Below are 18,311 nucleotides of genomic sequence, written 5' to 3' on the forward strand. Positions count from 1 at the left end.
GAAAACCAATGCAGGAACGAGAGAATGTGCAAATTCCTCATAGACAGTTACCCAAGGCTGGAATTGAACCCAGGTCCCTGGCAACAGTGCTAACCACTATGCAACCATCTGATTTCAATGAGATCACCTCCTATTCTAAACTCTCTGGAATATAAAGCTTATCTAAATTCCTCCTCATGGAAAATCCCCTCTTCATAGGTATCAGTGTAGTGAACCTTTGTTGCACTCCATCTAAGTAAAAATATCCTCCCTTAGATAAGGAAATCAAAACTATGGGTGAACTTAATGAAGTCTTTTTAATTGTACAAAGACTTCTTTACTCTTATATTGATACTTATTTGTGTCTTCCCTTTGTAGGCAAGATGAAAGTACAATTTGATTTCCTAAAGGTGGGTGAGAAATGGTCATAGGGGATTCAATAGTTTAAAAATGGGGAAGAAGCCCCAACCCTTAAAATATTCATTGCTAGTTATACATGTTTTGTAGCATGTAGAGGTCTGCCTTCAAGAGGCAGGAGACTTTACTAACTTACTTAAATCAGGCTCCCACAGATTAGCTGGGAGTCTAATTTAAACGTAACAGCTGTTGCTGCGTTTTCCAGGGCTTGGGAAAGCAGCAGGCAAAGAGAAGCGGGAGCTCCCAGTTTAAGAAGGTAAGCACCTTCCAAACCCACAAGTTCCGTCATCCAGAAGGACAAGGGCAGCAGATACATGGGAACACCATTACCAGAAAGTTCTTCTCCAAGCCACATACTATCCTGACTTGGAAATATATATCATTATCACTGGGTCCTGGAACTCTCTTCCAAACAGCACTGTGGGTGTATGTACATCACATGGACTGTAGAGGTTCAATAAGACAGCTCACTATCAACCTTTGCAAGGGCAATTAGGGATAGGCAATAAAAATGCTGGCCTAGCCAGTGATGCCTACATCCTATCAAAGCATTAAAACATTAAGAATTAGGAGCCATTCAACCCCTCAAAGCTGTCCTGTCATTTGATAAGAATACCGTTGATCTGATTGCAACCTTAACACTACTTCCATGACTGCTCCATGCAACCTTTGGCTCCCTAGTCAATCAAGAATCCATGCAACTCCTCCTCAAAAATTTTCACTGATTCTGCCTCCACTGTTCTTTGGGGAAGAAAATTCACAGACTAACGAACCACTGAAAGAAAATAATTCTCCTCATTTTTATCTTAAATGTTTTAAAACTGTATCCCCTAGTTCTAGTCTCTCCCTGAACTGCAATTGTACTTTTTATCAAATAAGGAGCCCAAAGTGATACAAAATATTCCAGATGTGGTTTCTGTAACAAAACCTCCCTACCATTATATTCCATTTCCCTTGTCATAAAATGACAACAATCTATTTGTCTTCCCAATCATTTGTTATACCTGCATATTAACTATTTATGATTTATGTACCAGGACACTCAGACCCCTCTTTCCTGCAGAGTTCTGCAGTTTCTCTGTATTTAAATAATAAACTTCTTTTCTATTCTTCCTGACAAAGTGGACATAATGGAGACTTAACCCTGATACCGGACAGGCAACACAGCCTCGGGACTCATGATCTCACCTACAGAGAGCAATGTCTTTCCACCCTAACTATACTGGAATTGGAATTGTAGGACTGACAGTAACCTTTATCTCCATGGAGTTGGTTTTACTTTTGGAATGGAATCCTGGATAAGCTGCCAGAACTCCGTAGTTGTATAAATGAAAAGCTCATTGCATTCAATCAGAACCAATACATCACCATCATCAGCACCTGTGCTCCAGTGACCATGTTAAGGGAAAGTCTCATTCCGATGGTGCCCTCACTGTTATCCCAAAAGCAGGAAAGAATACTTTTGGGGAACTTTATTGGCAGGGTTTGCCATGACTCCAGTGTCCGGAACGGTACCACTGGGAAAAATGGTTGGGAAAAGTCAATGCAAATGGTGATCTTCTGCTGATAAAGTGTGCTCAGCATAGCCACATTATAACAAACATCCTCTTCTGCCAAAAGGACATGTACAAAACCACATGGAAGCATCGTAGATCAAAGCATGGGCACAGGCTGGATTTTGTTATTGTTTGAGTCAGAGGTCCATATAATCTCTGTAATATCATCGTAGGAAGTCCTCCCAGTGGTGTCCTAGGTCTAATCACCTTCAGCAACTTCATCAGTGACTTTCCTTCCATTATAAAGTCAGAAATTGAGATGTTTGCTGATGACTGCACAATGCTCAGCACCATTTGTGACTCCTCAGATACCAAACCAGTTCATATCCATATACAGCAAGACCTGGACTATATTCAAGTGTGGTGCGGATGGGTAGAAAGAAACATTTGAGCCACACAAGTGCCAGGCAATGACCATCACCATCAAAAGAGAATCTAACTATCACCCCTTGACATTCAATAATATTAGCCATTTTGGAATACCTGTCTGTCAACATATTGAGGGTTACCATTGACCAGAAACTGAACTGGACCAGTCATACAAATACTGTGGCTGCAAAAGCAGGTCAGAGGCTTGAAATTCTGCAGCTAGTAACACACCTCCTAACTCCCCACAGCTTTGCCAGCACTTACAATGCACAGTTAGGAATGCTCTCCTCTTGCCTTGAGCTCCAAATCTCAAGAAGCTTGACAGCATCCAGAACAGAGCAGCCCACTTAATTGACAACCCACCCACCATTTTAAAGATTAATTCTCTCCACCACCAAAGCACAGTGACAGCAGCGTGTACCATCTACAACATGCACTGCAGCAACTCCCCAGGCTCCTTTGGTAGCAATTTTCAAACATGCAACCTGTATCACCCGAAGGTCAAGGGTAGTAGGTGATGGGAATCACCAGAACCTGCAAGTTCCCGCCAAGCCACTCACTTCGCTGTTTTGTAAACTTATTGCCAAACTAAACTTCACTATCACTGAGTCAAAATCCTGGATCTCCCTCCCTAACAGCACTGTGGATGTACCTACATCTCAAAAACTCCATTGGTTTGAGAAGGCAGCTTACCACTACCTTTCAAGGACAATTAGGGAGGGACAATAAATACTGCCCCAGCCAACAATACAAACAGCCTGTGGAAGAATGAAAGAAACGCGATACATGCAGGGAACTGATGCCTGCTGGTGAAATTATCAACTTGTTTGATCTGTGATGAACACCCACTGAATGCCAAGGCATCACAAAACCAAAAAGTCTCAAAGGAAGAGGATCAATGTCTCAGCCCTAAAACAGCCTTACCAAAGAGAGGAATTTCAAGTATAGCTCATCCCAATCTGGAAAATCTTCATACATCCAACTCAACTCCAGAGTCATGGGATCAAGCTGCACTCAACTGCTGTACCCAGACCATTGGGTTTGTGCATCATCATCACTAGGACTGGTTCAATGAAAACAATATTAAGATTTGTGACCTCCTGGAATAAAACCAAGCAGCCTTCATTACCTGGAGGAACAGCCGAAGATCACAAGTCAAAAAGGCATCATTCCAGCAGGTCAAGTCTGACACCCAAAGACAAAGCTGGAACATATAGGTCATGTGGTGGGAAAAGAACATTCAAGGGATCAAACAGTGTGTTAACCACCATATCAAGGAAAGCATCTTTGCAACAGTGTGTTAACCATCATACCAAGGAAAGCATCTTTGCAAGAGTGTGTTAACCATCATACCAAGAAAAGCATCTTTGCAACAGTGTGTTAACCATCATACCAAGAAAAGCATCTTTGCAACTACCAGGTTCATCTGTAGACCATGTTCAACTGGACAAAACCATCTTCTCCCACAAGACAGTGTCTCTCATCTTGAGTATCACAATGCTACCCACCATCACTGAAAAGAAAATTTTCAATACTTCCTCAACCATGAATTCACAGTAGCAGCTGATTCTCTGCAAGCTATCCCCCAGTACCTTGTGATAAAATCCAGGGGGGGACCACCATTCATGGGAGAGCTGTAACAAACAATCAGACAGATGAACAACATCAAAGCCTATGGCTCCAACCGTATTTCAGCTGAGGTCTTCAAAATTGGTGACTTTTTCTCATATCAAGACTCCAGGCACTCCCCTATTGATCTGAGAAGAAAAAGAGCTCCCCACTCTCCCATCCCCACCCAACTTCAGGAATGCAACCATCCTCAAGGGAGCCAAACCATGTTGTGAAAACTATTGAGACATTTACCTTTGGTCCATTACAGGAAAATTCCTGATAGAATAGCTTGTTTCCTGTGCCTGAGGGAATCCTAAAAGAGACACAGTGTTGCTTTAGGCCTTCCAGAGGAACCTCTGACAGTCATTATTGCCAGCCAAACCCAAACAAAATGTCAAGAAAACACTGTAGTGCCGGTGCCCACTCTGCAGCAGATTTGCAAACCACTCTTGGTCTTTTCTGTATACAAGGTACTCAGTCTGTCCTTGAATATTGCCAAAACAAAATTCATATCAACCTACACCTGGTCAGCTGGAATATCTTCAGCACTCCCGATACCTTGGCAGCCACCTCTTTCAAAGGTCATAATTATGAGGCGATCCAATGGTGAATTAACTGCCTCAGTTATACCTCCCAAAAACAATTGTAGTGAACGTTTAACAACGACCTTTGCAAATTAAGAAAGGTCCTCATGTACCATGCATTTGTTGTTACCATATTCCTATATTGCAGTGCTTGAGAAATTCTATCAGCGTTGCCTCCACTGCAGCCTCTGAATTCAATGGGTGGATCATCAAACAAATGCTAGTGCCCTTCTTGAGGCCAGCTCCATAAGTATAATTCCTGCAAAATCATCTTCAGTGGGCTGGACACTTTGTCCGAATGGGTGCAAACAATATTTTCTCAACTCTCAAATGCCAGCATTCCATGGGAAGACAAAGACGACACTACAAAGACAAACTGAACCTCTCCCTGAAGTGTGACTGGGGAGAGCTTGCTACCAATCTCAGACCTATAAAAATGGGATTAAAGACAGGACAAACTCACAGAGTCAACCATTGGGTCAGTGGGCCATTACATTCCTTGTTCTGGACAATTTTGCCAGAGACAGGTGAACAACGGAAGGTTATTCTTAATTGTTTCCAAAAATGCTAAACTATAAGAGTGGCTTTGCCACTAAGCACCACTGAGATGCTTGGGCTAATCTTGGATCTTTTAAGAGGGGCTATCTCACTTATTTTAATATTTAAAGTTATAATTAATAAAAGTGTATAATTAATTAATCTACTGGTGTTGAATTGAACATGGGAGTAAATTTTTAGCATATATCCATGCTCATATGCTGAACTCTCAGGATTGTGGAGCCTAATACAAGTATCTTTTCACGTAAAACAACAGACTCAGAACCTAATTTTAACTCCGGCGCAACTTCTGTGAGGTGACTAGCATTGTGAGTTGGTAACTTGCCTGTTGCTCTGCAGATTGCTTTACTCAAAGTAAGTAGCATTTTTTGCAACAGAAATATTCTTACTCACACATTGCTTGGGGCTCAGGGACTGCTTGTTCAGGGGAGTGTGATATCTGCGATCCATCATCGGATTCTTCCATTAAACGATCTCCCTGGAATCTAAGCAAAACAATATAAACATGTATTATTAATTTAGTACTCAATTTCATTGTGCATTAGTAAATCATAGGAACCAGAATTTGAAAGTGCCACTGCATTTCAAAGAGTTGATTTACCAGAACAGGTTATGCAGAGTGAATAAAATTTGATTATGCATAATGAAAGAATATGAACTTTTCCAAAACATTTTTACTATAAATTGATAAAACCTGACAAAAAAAAATTACATGAAAACAAACATATACAGGTGGGGTAGTTAATTACAATTGTACATTGGTCTAACCTGGGGAAAGATTTGTGTGTAATACTGATGTACAGATACCAATATTGCACTAGAAAAGACTTTCGGTTGGGATATCATGAACAATAAGAATACATTTATGGCATTATTCTTGTGTTCATGGGTGACATTTATGACAGAAACAATGTAGGCAACATAGACTTGAAATTATGATTTGCTTTTGGAGTTGCAATTACAGGCTTTTCAACTCTTTTGTATATGTGATCCACAGGCATTATTTCATGAATATTTTACAATATCTTTAGAGTGTACGTGGGCTCGATTTTAGGTTACTGAAGCACTGGGACCCAGGTGAGGTGGGGAAACATCTGCATCTTGCTTAAAACCTGGAAGTACAATGTGTCCGTCGGTGGCAATTTAACTCCACCACTGCTTCTATAATATTGTTTCCTGGTTTCCCAACCGATTAGGTGGATGGGGCATAATGCTGGAACACGAGTCAATTTAAACTCCACTATTTAAAGGATCATTGCAAACATGAAGTTTGGCAAAATGTGGAGTTGGGAGCAGAACGTAAGGCATTGACAGAATGGAATGCATACCTTCAAACGCTGTACCTTGCTTGAGCAATGCCTCCCTGGATGTGACTTTGGGGGTTGCATTAGCCCCGATGGAGATACTGTTCCCCATTGATGAGAGGGAGAAATCAAGAAGTGACACAAAGAAAACACAGTGGAAGATGTTTACGAGTATAGTAACAGGTGCTGGCTAGTGGGTCGATTGCTGTAGTTTAATGACCTAAGCAGACCAGAAAAGGTGAGCACATTCAACCACATCCAGAAGTATTACGTCAACATGCTCTTTCTTCTCAAGGCTACTCAAGCACATCCCCTCCTTTCACCAACTAACCTTTCAGGTGCACCCATACCTCTCTGGATATATACTTCCTCTTTTACCGATCTGATCAGCCACCATTGACACTCAATGTCACCTTGATGCAATGCCATGCCTTTTCCTCAAGAGGCACCCTCAACAAATGCTATCCACCTATCATTCAACATAAGCTAATACTCTAATTTATACCTGTCGTCCCTCCTGGCAGAAAAAGAAAGCACAAAACACAAGAGAGAGGCAGCAAGCTGAAGATGGTCCAGGCATCATGAAACTAATAACTGCAGAGGAGGTGGTGCTGTTCCTCAATGAAGTCCCGGTGTGCTTGATGATCAGAGGTAGGGCCTTCCTGCTACTTGATGATGTACTTAAAAATCACACAGCCTCATGGTATCCAAATCTCACTTATGTTGATCTGATGTTAGCAGCCACTGAAATATGATCATGATAATAATTTAAAGAATTTTTATCTTGACAATTCTTATTCATGTCTTTAATCTCTCAGAGTCATTATCAATCCTGCAGATGGTGGTCCAGGAGCAGGAGGATGACAACTCCATAAAGCAGGTTACTCATTTTGAGGCTGCATCATCACAAGACTTTTGCAGATCATGCAAGAGCTCAGATACAGACACTTCAGTGGAACCACTAAGAAATGTAGTTGAGTTTTTCTGGTATCTCACACATTACAAGCGAGCAATGGTAGATAGTGGAGGCATTGGAAGGAGCATAGTGTTCCAAGTTCTGCTCAGCTGGATGCAGATTCTAGACCTTGCAAAGCGTAGAAGAAGAGGCTATTTCTGGAGCGGTAACAAAGAATGTGCACTCAAAGAGGAGTCTGTCTTAAGCCTGATGTGCATGACATTGCAGGGCTTTTTGACAATGTCTTCATCCATAGAAAGGGTGGTCACCAACATACACCAAAGTTAGCCATCAAATGAGGGCACGTAGCCCCTACACACTATGAATACCATCTTAAATAGGATGAGTTAAACTATAAACTTAACTATTAATTATCCTACTGATCTTTAGCAAAGTGTTCTCCAGCTCATTGCCATCAGGGAAGGGCACAGCCCCCACAGCTCCCACTGGAGCAGTCTTTAACAGGGCTCTCATGAGCTCTGAAACCCAGGCAAGAGCATCTGAGCAGTCAGAGCAGGAGTCTGAGCAGTGAATGACTGAACCACAGGGATTGTATAATGTGCAAGTGCAGGGAAGAGAAAATGTAAAGAGCTTTAGTTGCATGAAGGCGCACATACGACTGTTACACATGGTTGGAATGTTGAGTTTCTATTTTGAGCCAGATAAATATTGTTAACACCACTTGGCTGTATTTCCTATTTTCAGTTGCCGTCAGGCAAGTACCCCTTTCAATTGTGCCGAATGATAAGATAAACATTTATACTGTACAATGGTTTGATGGAGGAGGGCATTATGAAAAAGGTGCATGGCTGTGGGCAAGTGGGAGGGGCAACAGGCTTTTGCTGTCAGATTGGAGGACTGGTGAAACCTAAGTGATCCTCACAATAACTTCCGATGGTCATATTGTATTCTGCCTCCTCCTTCTCCTTGGAATTGCCTGTAGGGATTTTCTGGTCTGCGGTTTTGCTGATTCAGACCTCACTGCTGTGCAATGTTGTGAAGAGTGCAGCTTGCCATGACCCTTCTGGAGACACTGAACGGTGAGTGCAGATCAGTCCAGGTATCTAAGCAGCATTTCTGGCACAATGATGGGCTGTTCAATGACACATTAGCTTCTCAGATGGCTTTCAGTGTTGCTCCTGTGCCTTGTGGGTTGGACTTCTCGCATGTCATTAGCCAACTTTTACGTGAGTATCCCTCCTCTCCGAACAGTCTATCTACAAGTCTGCCTCAAGGTGGGAAGAGGGAGGAGAGACTGCCACAGGATGACAGCATCATGGTTGATGCCCTGGGATTTTGTACAACCCCCAGAAACGATCTTTTTGTGGTGGCAGACAAGCCGCACATTGATGGAATGGAAACTGTCAAGATTGGTGAACGATCTTTAATGGTCTGGAGTTGCCTCAATTGTACATGCCTGAGATCAAACCCCTTGCGCCTGTGCAGGGGAACCAGTCAGAGTTGCAAACACAAGCACCCTCTCAGATGTCCCACATGCTGGCTGAGATGATACAATTGTTTGCTCTGCCGAATGTTCAATGAATTAGAGGGGGTTGACTCCGAGATCCTGCAAATGCTTTCAACGGAACCCTGGAGGGATCCAGAAACAAAGAAATTGAGAATAGTGGTGACTTTGATGACCACTGGTAAAGCATGGCTGTCAGGTCCACTTGGCCTTGTTCCAACAGGTTGCAAAAATACCCGCCACCACCAGACACGAGATCCCGAACCTTCTGAAATACTGATGGCCAACATGTTGAGAAAGCTTACAGTCTGCCTGTAGATCCTATGTTGTGGTTAGGGCCTCCATTGAGCAACTTCTCTCTGCTAATCCCCTCTCCTGTGAAATTGCTGGTCTGTGAGTAGTAGGCTGTTACTGCTTAGGGTGGCCCTTTTCCTGCTACTCCTGCTGACACTGTTTGTCACTTTGCTCCTCATTTGAGTTTTGAGGTGAATTAATGTTAGCAGCTCCCATGCTGATCTCTCAGATCAGAGCTTCAAAGTGGGGATGCAAGATGCAAACTTCCATAGGTGCCAAAGTAACCTCCCAGATAATGAAAGTAACCTCTCAGCACTGATAATGTGAGCTTTTCACACAAGCAAGCAAGAACAAAACTGTGAGCTGTCAGTGTCTACTGGGGAGTGTTCCTGTCCTGTCTTCAGCTTTCAACTACTGCTGCACTCTTGTTTTGCTTTCATTGGCAAGTTCCAGGAAATCCGTGAGTCATATTGACACACAGTTAAACAGAATAAGGCTCATGATTCCAAATAAACCTGCTGGACTTTAACCTGGTGTTGTGAGACTATTCATAGCAACTGGCAGGACATGGAGAGGAGTATTGTGAGGTGTGGTCTTTGATGAGCATAGAACAGATGCCTGTGACCATCTGCCCAGTCGCTAGCGCTAACAGCACTAGTTTTTTGCTCTGAAGAAGCTCCATCTTCATAAGTAGGTCCTCTATTGAGGGTATGGCCTCCGTGACCTTCATACCCTTATCTCTCTCCTTTGTTCTCCTGATGCCCATGGCTCAGTCTGTCCATGGTGGGTTTGTCTCTTCATCGCCACTGGTCCCGAGAGTCATTCTCCAATTGCCAGATCCGTCCTTTCTTGTGCTCACGTGGTCCCCTAATTATAGTTGACAGCCTTGCTCCTTCCTTTCTTGCCCAATGACATCAGGAGGATAACAACTCCTGCACTGCCTGGGAACTTACTGCCCACTCTCACAGCCACCTGCGCTGAGCTAATGGCTCCTGTTTTCAAAAAGCTGGGCCCCGTTCTGTGCCATTCATCCTTTCATGCACTCCAGTTAATTCCCTGAACTAGTCAGGTAGCCATGACTGCCTCCTGTCTGTGTGTCCATCTCCATTTAGCTGGTCTGCTCCAGACAGTGCATGAAGCCCATCAATATCAGAACATGCTCCTTAATGAGATCCCTGCAAGCTTTTTAACGACGTTTATTGGTCTTCCGAATGGATCAGCAGAATCCAGGACTGTCCACCACTGTGCCAGTGAAAATGACCAGTACTGGGAACATTGGGGAACCAGAATGTCAACCAGCACCGGTACTTTCGTCCCTGCCTGCCTCTAACCCCACCCTCAGTAGGGCCTGAAAATTCAGCCCCTTAGCTAAAGAGAAAAAAAACTTAACTGCTGAAAAAAATATTAAAAAGCACAAGGAAAGGTTTAACTTGGGAATCAATGTTAGCAGATGTTAAAGAAGAATTCACATTGCGGGTTCACAATTATTTTCCCTGTGCCTCAGGGATCTGTTTTGGGGCCACTGCTGTTTGTAATTTTTATAAATGATCTGGATGAGGGTATAGTTGGGTGGATCAGTAAATTTGCTGATGACACCAAAGTTGGAGGCGTGGTAGATAGTGAAGAGGGGTGTCATAGTTTACAGAGAGACTTGGACAAGTTGCAGAGCTGGGCCGAGAGGTGGCAGATGGAGTTTAATGCGGAAAAGTGTGAGGTAATTCACTTTGGCAGGAATAACAGATGTGTAGAGTATAGGGCTAACGGTAGGACTCTGAATAGTGTTGATGAACAGAGGGATCTAGGTGTATGTGTACATAGATCACTGAAAGTTGGGAATCAAGTAGATAAGGTAGTTAGGAAGGCATACGGTGTCTTGGCGTTTATTGGTAGGGGGATTGAATTTAGGAGCCGCAACGTCATGTTGCAACTGTACAAAACTCTGGTGCGTCCGCACTTGGAGTACTGCGTGCAGTTCTGATCCCCACATTATAGGAAGGATGTGGAGGCATTGGAGAGGGTGCAGAGGAGGTTTACCAGGATGTTGCCTGGTATGGAGGGAAGGTCCTATGAGGAGAGACTGAGGGATTTGGGGTTGTTTTTGTTAGAAAGAAGGTGGCTAAGAGGGGACCTTATTGAAACATATAAGATGATTAGAGGTTTAGATAGGGTGGACAGTGATAGCCTTTTTCCTCGGATGGAGAAAGCTAGCACAAGGGGGCATGGCTTTAAATTAAGGGGGGGTAGTTATAGGACGGATGTCAGGGGTAGGTTCTTTACCCAGAGGGTGGTGAGGGATTGGAATGCCCTGCCTGCTGCAGTTGTAAATGCGCCTAGTTTGGGAGCGTTTAAGAGATCCGTGGATAGGTTTATGGATGGAAAGGGATTGGTTTAGGTTAGGAGGGTCATTGCTTTTTTAATTGGTCGGCGCAACATCGTGGGCCGAAAGGCCTATTCTGCGCTGTAATGTTCTATGTTCTATGTTCTATTCATCTGCTCAGGGAATTTGTCCCCAGCAGAAAGAAATTGCAGAGTTCAATGTGTAACTCAAATATCCATGGTCTCAACAGATGCCTGCTGCATATTACAAGAAAACATTTTGTCATAAACCCTTCTGACACACTGAGTTCAATGTTCAACTCACTGTATGCTACTGCTTATCCAGTTTACTTGGAAACCTACTAGTCTATAAAGGAAGGAAGCAAGTCATACCAAACCACATTTTAATTATTGAACTATTTTATTAGCCACTGTTTGAAAGACTTTATTCATTCTTGTGGAACTGTCTTCACTTGCAAGTGATGATGATTAAGCTCGGTCTAAGTGCCCAAATCAAGGCGTTTCCTGAACAAAATCAAACTGTAAAACCACATGTGAAAATGGCAAGTCTTTAATTCTTTTTCTTTAAAACTGTGCCTGTAAATAAAATCAAACGCTTTGCATTGAAGTTAAATGTTTTGCAACTGTCTGATGAATGAAGTGCTAGGCATGTGGCTGACTGCTTCCAAGTGACCTGTATCTCCAGCACTGGTTATCAGGCTCTGGGATCAGCATTCAACAGAGCATGAACTACGAAAACTAAACAGCATATTCAATCAAAATTCAAATCTGTTTGCTACTGTATGAAGCAGAAAGGATAACCAGTCATCCAAGGATCATTGACAGACATAAGAGAAGAAAATCTTGCAAGAAACTGAGGAATAAACTATCTTTCACAATAGATTCTGGTGGCTCCTGTTGTGAAATTTATAAAATAAATGGGTCTCACGTGATACTGAGTGACAGAAGGGGAGAGATATTTATGATATATAGGTGAGCTCAAATTTTAATCTTGGCCGACATTAGGGGTGGAATTTTATCTAAAGAGCCCAGCATACGGGGGAAGGCCGGTAGAGGATCAGGAACCCATTTGTAATTGAAGAAGTTGCGCCATGACTCGTTAACTCGGTCTCAACGTGAGCATCCCATTTCCAAGCTTCCCAATTAAAGAGGGCAGGTGGGATGCAGTGCCAAATCTGTCAAAGGTTTTCTATTTCAAAGAATCTTGGCTGAGGTCAGAATGACTACAGGAAACCTGTGGTGTGAAGGCTTGTAGAGACAAAGGCTGGACCTTGCCACCATTCCCAGCAGCATGGAATGTATACAATGGGAAACCCTGTTGACAGCAGCAGGACCAGAAGACCTCGCCACCAGGCAATGGTAGGCCACCTCTGCCACCGTGAAATATACCACGGAAAATCTTACCCATCGGCCGGGATTTTCGAGCTCTGTCCACCACCAAGATCTTCTGGTCCTGCCAAAAGTAAATTAACTTCTGGTTGGCCAATTGCATTCCTTAGCACCGGGTCCTGTCACAGTGGGGCAGGAGATCCCAGCCAAAGAAATGGAAGAAAGACACAGAAAGGATACTCCCCAATTAGAATCATAGAATGCCTGCAGTGCAGAAGGAGGCCAATCAGCCCATTGAGTCTTCACCAACAACAATCCGACCCAGGCCCTATTCCCGTAACCCCACATATTTACCCTGCTAATCCTCTGACCCTAGGGTCAATTTAGCATGGCCAATCAATCTAACCTGCACATCATTGGAGCGTGAGTGGAAACTGGAGCATCGGGAGGCAACCACGCAGACACGGGGAGAATGTGCAAATTCCACACAGACAGTGAGCTGAGGCCAGAATTGTACTCGAGTCTCTGGCACTGTGAGGCAGCAGTGCTCACCACTGTGCCACCCCATGCTGCTCTTTAAATCAGGCAATTCTGAGTCTATCCTGGAGGTCGTGGTGAAGACAGCAAGTGCCAGAAGGGGTGGGTTGCTTTCCTTTGGATGGGAGGAAAGACCAGACACCATAACATCAGGCATCACAAGAAGTAGAGGAGGTTGTGAGAAGCAGGAATGTGGCACCCAGTACTTGGCTACAGTGCTGCAAAATATTTAATAACCTCAATAGATCAGGAAAAGTTAGAAGCATAACACTTCTAGATATCAACAATCATTCCCCAACCTCCCTCACATTCTCTGGCACAGCACTTCTCTGACTGCCACATTTTGCACTTCCACAAGTTCCTTTCTCTTGTGTCCATAACATTGCTGTTTTTATCCTTTTCAGGATATGCTACTGTGTCTTGACTGTGTGTAGTGAGCATTCCATTTCACTTTGGATTTGAGTCATGTAGCTGGAGAATAGGGATCAGGATGTGAGTCACTACAGGGACTCAGCAATGATGATTACAGTTAGGGAGATACTGTCTAGGTAATCTTGGTGAGTTCCTGCATTGCCTGCTGTAGATTGCCTATACTACCATCAAAACGCCAAATGGTGAAGGGGATGGATGGTGACTCGAATGTAACTGGGATGGAACATTCATAGTCACATGATTTCCAGAATTGTTTTACTTGTTTGGTTAAATATAATGCTGTCTTCTAGACATGGCATGGTATAGTGGAGTAACATGATACAGTTTTAGTTGGTTGACATTAGATTGAGAAGATCAATTGTGCAAAACCATAGATAATCTCTAAATGTGGTTAGAAGGTCAACTTTGGGTTTTCCAATATGGTCAAAGTACTACTGCTATTTTACACTGACCAATGCTGCACAGAGTTGCTTTTCTGGTATATAATTTTCCTTATTTATGAAGTAATCTCCCAAATGATAAATTTAAAATATTCACTGAAATACCCCTCAACTTAACTATATATATTTTTATGTTCTTTTCTTTAGGGTGGCCAAAACTACAGACTAATATCCAAATACGCTTAATTGACTCAATATCCAAAGTTAAAATTAAAATTTAGTTTAGTAACATAACAAGTAGGCTTACATTAACACTACAATGAAGTTACTGTGAAAATCATCTAGTTGCTATACTCTGGCACCTGTTTGGGTACACTGAGGGAGAAATTAGGATGGCTATGCACTTAACCAGCATGTCTTTTGGACTGTGGGAGGAAACCAGAGCACCTGGAGGAAACACACGCAGACATGGGGAGAACATGCAAACTCCACACAGTGACCCAAGCCAGGAATCGAACTCAGGTCCCTGGTGCTGTGAGGCAGCGGTGCTGACCACTGTGCCACCATGCTTACTATAATGAAATGCAGCTGAGTACTCTATTTGACTCAATCACCTTTCTCAATGAAAACCCATTCATTTATCGCTCTGATTTCTTTATGTTTGTATTTATGTATCATAATATTCTAGATATTCCTTTCAACATTCACTTAGTTTTCCAAAATTCCTTGGATGTCATCCTAAGTATTCTATGTCCCTAAGTATTCTCATATTTAACTCCCTTCAAGGCCTTTCTCTTCTCTGCCTTTATACCCTTTGCCAGCCATATAACCTGTCTTACACTCTCTATCTTTAAGACTTTCTGTAAAACCCATCTTTCTAACCAAGCTTTTGACCACTATTTCTAATATCTCTCTTTTGAGCTAGTGTCAATTATTTCCTTATGGGTCTGTTAAACAATGTTTGATGTTATTTTCTTATCATAGAGGCACTCTATAAATCCAAATTGTTGCTGCATTATTGGAAAAGGCTCAATGGAGTTTCAAGGGATATACAATGTTTCTCTAAAGAAATAAAACAAAACCAGTTTTACAAGCAATAAGTCATGCCTCATGAATCTACAAGAATTCTTTGGGGAGGTAACTAAATTGATGGATAAAGACCATCTAAGCAGATATAATTTATTTACATTTTCAAAAGCTATTAAAAAATATCTGCAATTAAGCTCTTTAAGAAAGATAAAAGGACAGGAACTAATGTTAAACTAGGACACTGGATTGAAAATTAACTTACAATGAACAGAAGGCTAGGGTATATATAGGGTATATATGTATATCATGTACATTTTGGGTCTCTTGCTTGTCGATGAATGAAACATCCATTACATTTGCTGGATTTGCATCTAAAACATTCAGGACCTGATTCTCCCGAAAAAATTCTAAGTGCTGAATTGGTGGGAAGACTGGTGTAATTCACGACTGGTGTTTCAATGGGAGTTCACACTTGAATCTCCCACAATCTGCAATGCAGAGGTCACAATTGTGAATATCATTAAAAGCTTGGTAAGCCTATTCACACTGGAGTCTGACAGTTCTGGTCCTCTGCGCTTGCGCAATTGCCCCAAACTGTCAGACTGCAGTTAGCTGGCCAGCTCAATTGCTGGCCAGCCTGAAACCATTGAGCAATGCTGCCCATACATACCCTCCATGGCCCAGCTGTGGCCCCCACGATCATTCTTACGCCAGTCCTGACCCCACCACCCCAATCTCCAGCCCCCCCACCCCCCCCGTCAGCAGTGACGATCCCTCCCCCACCAGAAGGCAGACCCCCTCCCAGCCTGCCTCAACCACTGGCCTCCCTCCAGCCCCGAACGATTCCCATGCAGAGTAGCAGCAGGAGCCCTCACCAATCGCCCTAAGCCCCACTCACGAATGACCCTACACCTTGGCACTGACCAATGCCCAGTGGGCATTTCCAACGTGCCCCCTGACCATGGGCACTTTGCCCCTTGAGCAGTGCACAGGCTGGCACTGCCAGGATGCCCTTGCCTAGGGGGCACCACCCCCTCCCGCCCGATCCCCTGGGATCCCCGATTGCCCTCCTTTCACTCCAGCAGGATCTCCAACTAATTTCCCAAATGTGGGAAGCTACTCTAAACCCCGCCAGAGTGAAATACGCCTGGCGAGGAGGCAAGTGCTATCAGGCCTGGAGAATTCAGTCCTGGGCCCGATAATGACATTTCAATCACATGAAAAATAGATTTAATTCACTTACCTGGTCTTCCCGCTGGTTTCCAGCAATTGGTCTCCGGTGGTGGGAAATGCGCACGTGGTGGGAATGCATGAATGAATCCCGCGAAATGGCCGACACACACATCTCCCAACCCAACCCACCAAAAAATTAGCATGTCACAATGGGAGAAATTGTCCCTTAGAATTAATATTGTTGCTTTTTAATGTAGAGAAACATCACAACAAGCCTCCGAGATAGAATCTGAAACAAAGAGAGGGAAGTCCAAAGCTTGGTTTCAAAGTGACTGAAGGCACAGCTGCCAATAGTGCTACAAGTGTAGACATTGTCAATGGGTGGGAGGCTGGTTTGAGAGATGGACTGGGCTTCATTCAGGACCCTTCGTAGTTTCTTGTGAATACCAATTACTTGTGATTGGTATATGCAAATTACTTGTAAGGTAAGCAAAGGTATAATTGTTCATGCTATGTCTACTCAGCAAGTCTGTATGCCATCTTGTGGGAGGCAGACTTTCTGCTTTAGCTTAAATAAAGGCTGATTTAAAACTCCGAATGCTTCATCAAGTCCAAACAGGGTACAAAGTACGAATTTTACAAATAGCAGCGAAATTCCATTATCAGCATGGCCATTTTCAGTCCTTCAACTAACTACTCCAATGAGGGAGATCTAGGGTACTGGTCCACAGTTCCCTGAAAGTGGCAACACAAGTGGACAAAGTGGTCAAGAAGGCAGCCTTGGTTGGTCAGGGCATAAAAATTGGCAAGTCATGTTGCAGCTGTAAGAAACTTTAGTTTGGCCACATTTGGAATATCGTGCGCAGTTTTGGTCACCAAACTATCAGAAAGATACACCACCCCCATACATCCCATGTATCCCCATTCCCCTAAGATCAACCAAACCACCTCTATTCTTCATGTATCCTCTACGGCCTCCACAGATCATCCATATAATCTTTATACCTGCATGCATCCTCCTTGGCACTCACTCAGTATGCATTATGCACAATCCTCAGATTTCATGCAATATCAAGGAAAAATATTTTATGTTTCTTGGAGGAAAAAAATTCTATCGTCATCTAATTAATACAGATCTTCATATATTTTAAAACGTGAACAAATTCATTCAACCTTTTGAAAAAAAAGTTTTAATAGAAGATTCATAGAATCTCTACAGTACAGAAGGAGGCTATCCAGCTCCTTGGGCCTGCACTGACAACTATCCCACCCAGATCCTGTAACCCCAGGTATTTACCCTAAAACTAGCACTCCCCCCTCCTGATACTAAGGGGCAATTGAACATGGCCAATCCACTTAATGTTTATATCTTTGGAGTGTGGGAAGAAACTGAAACACACAGAGGAAATCCATGCAGATATGGGAAGAACATGCAAACTCTACACAATCAACCGAGGCCAGAGAACCTGGGTCCACGATGTTGTGAGGCAGCAATGCTAACCACTGAGCTGCCATGCCACCCCATATTTATAATCAGATTATAATATCAAAAGGCAGGAAACCACATCAAAGGGACGTGTGATTTACTTCTTTAAAAATATCACCCAAACATTCTGATGGAGCTTAAAAGCTGATCTGCTCAAAGTACAGAAAGTATAATGACTTCCATGCTTGGAATGCAAAGAGGGTAGTTTTATAACTGATAACAATTTTGGCAGTTGTTCCCACTGTACCTGGCACACCTCGAACAGATGTTGAGTGTAACTTTAGCTTGAGGTTCTGCAGAATACACACTTCGGCCTTGGCTAAACCTGCTACCAGAAGGCACGTGGTCAGTTATGCCTTCCATCCTCAAATCATCCAAGTCCTCTGTAATTCAAAGAGAATTTAATGAAGGATCTGTTAGCAGATGAAATAAGACAAAGATGCAACTGTAGGAAACAAGTGAAGATTTGATTTATTCACTTCTTCCTGTAACTTATCTTAATAATTACACAACTTG

At 43.0% G+C, this 18,311-nt stretch overlaps 1 protein-coding gene across 3 annotated transcripts in view; it reads right to left on the bottom strand.

Moving 5' to 3' along the window:
• The window catches only part of c8h8orf34 (chromosome 8 C8orf34 homolog), a 376,587-nt gene that overhangs the window by 99,035 nt on the left and 259,241 nt on the right, over positions 1-18,311 (bottom strand). For all 3 annotated transcript variants that reach the window (XM_080194886.1, XM_080194885.1, XM_080194887.1), the window contains exons 8-9: positions 18,043-18,178; positions 5,468-5,559 (exon numbers count right to left, since the gene is read on the bottom strand). In XM_080194886.1, the coding sequence (XP_080051012.1) occupies positions 5,468-5,559; positions 18,043-18,178 (228 nt within the window). The remainder of the gene's footprint in view (positions 1-5,467; positions 5,560-18,042; positions 18,179-18,311) is intronic.

The sequence above is a fragment of the Carcharhinus amblyrhynchos genome, chromosome 8 (genome assembly GCF_965287045.1).
Source record: "Carcharhinus amblyrhynchos chromosome 8, sCarAmb.v2.hapA, whole genome shotgun sequence".
NCBI lineage: Eukaryota > Metazoa > Chordata > Chondrichthyes > Carcharhiniformes > Carcharhinidae > Carcharhinus > Carcharhinus amblyrhynchos.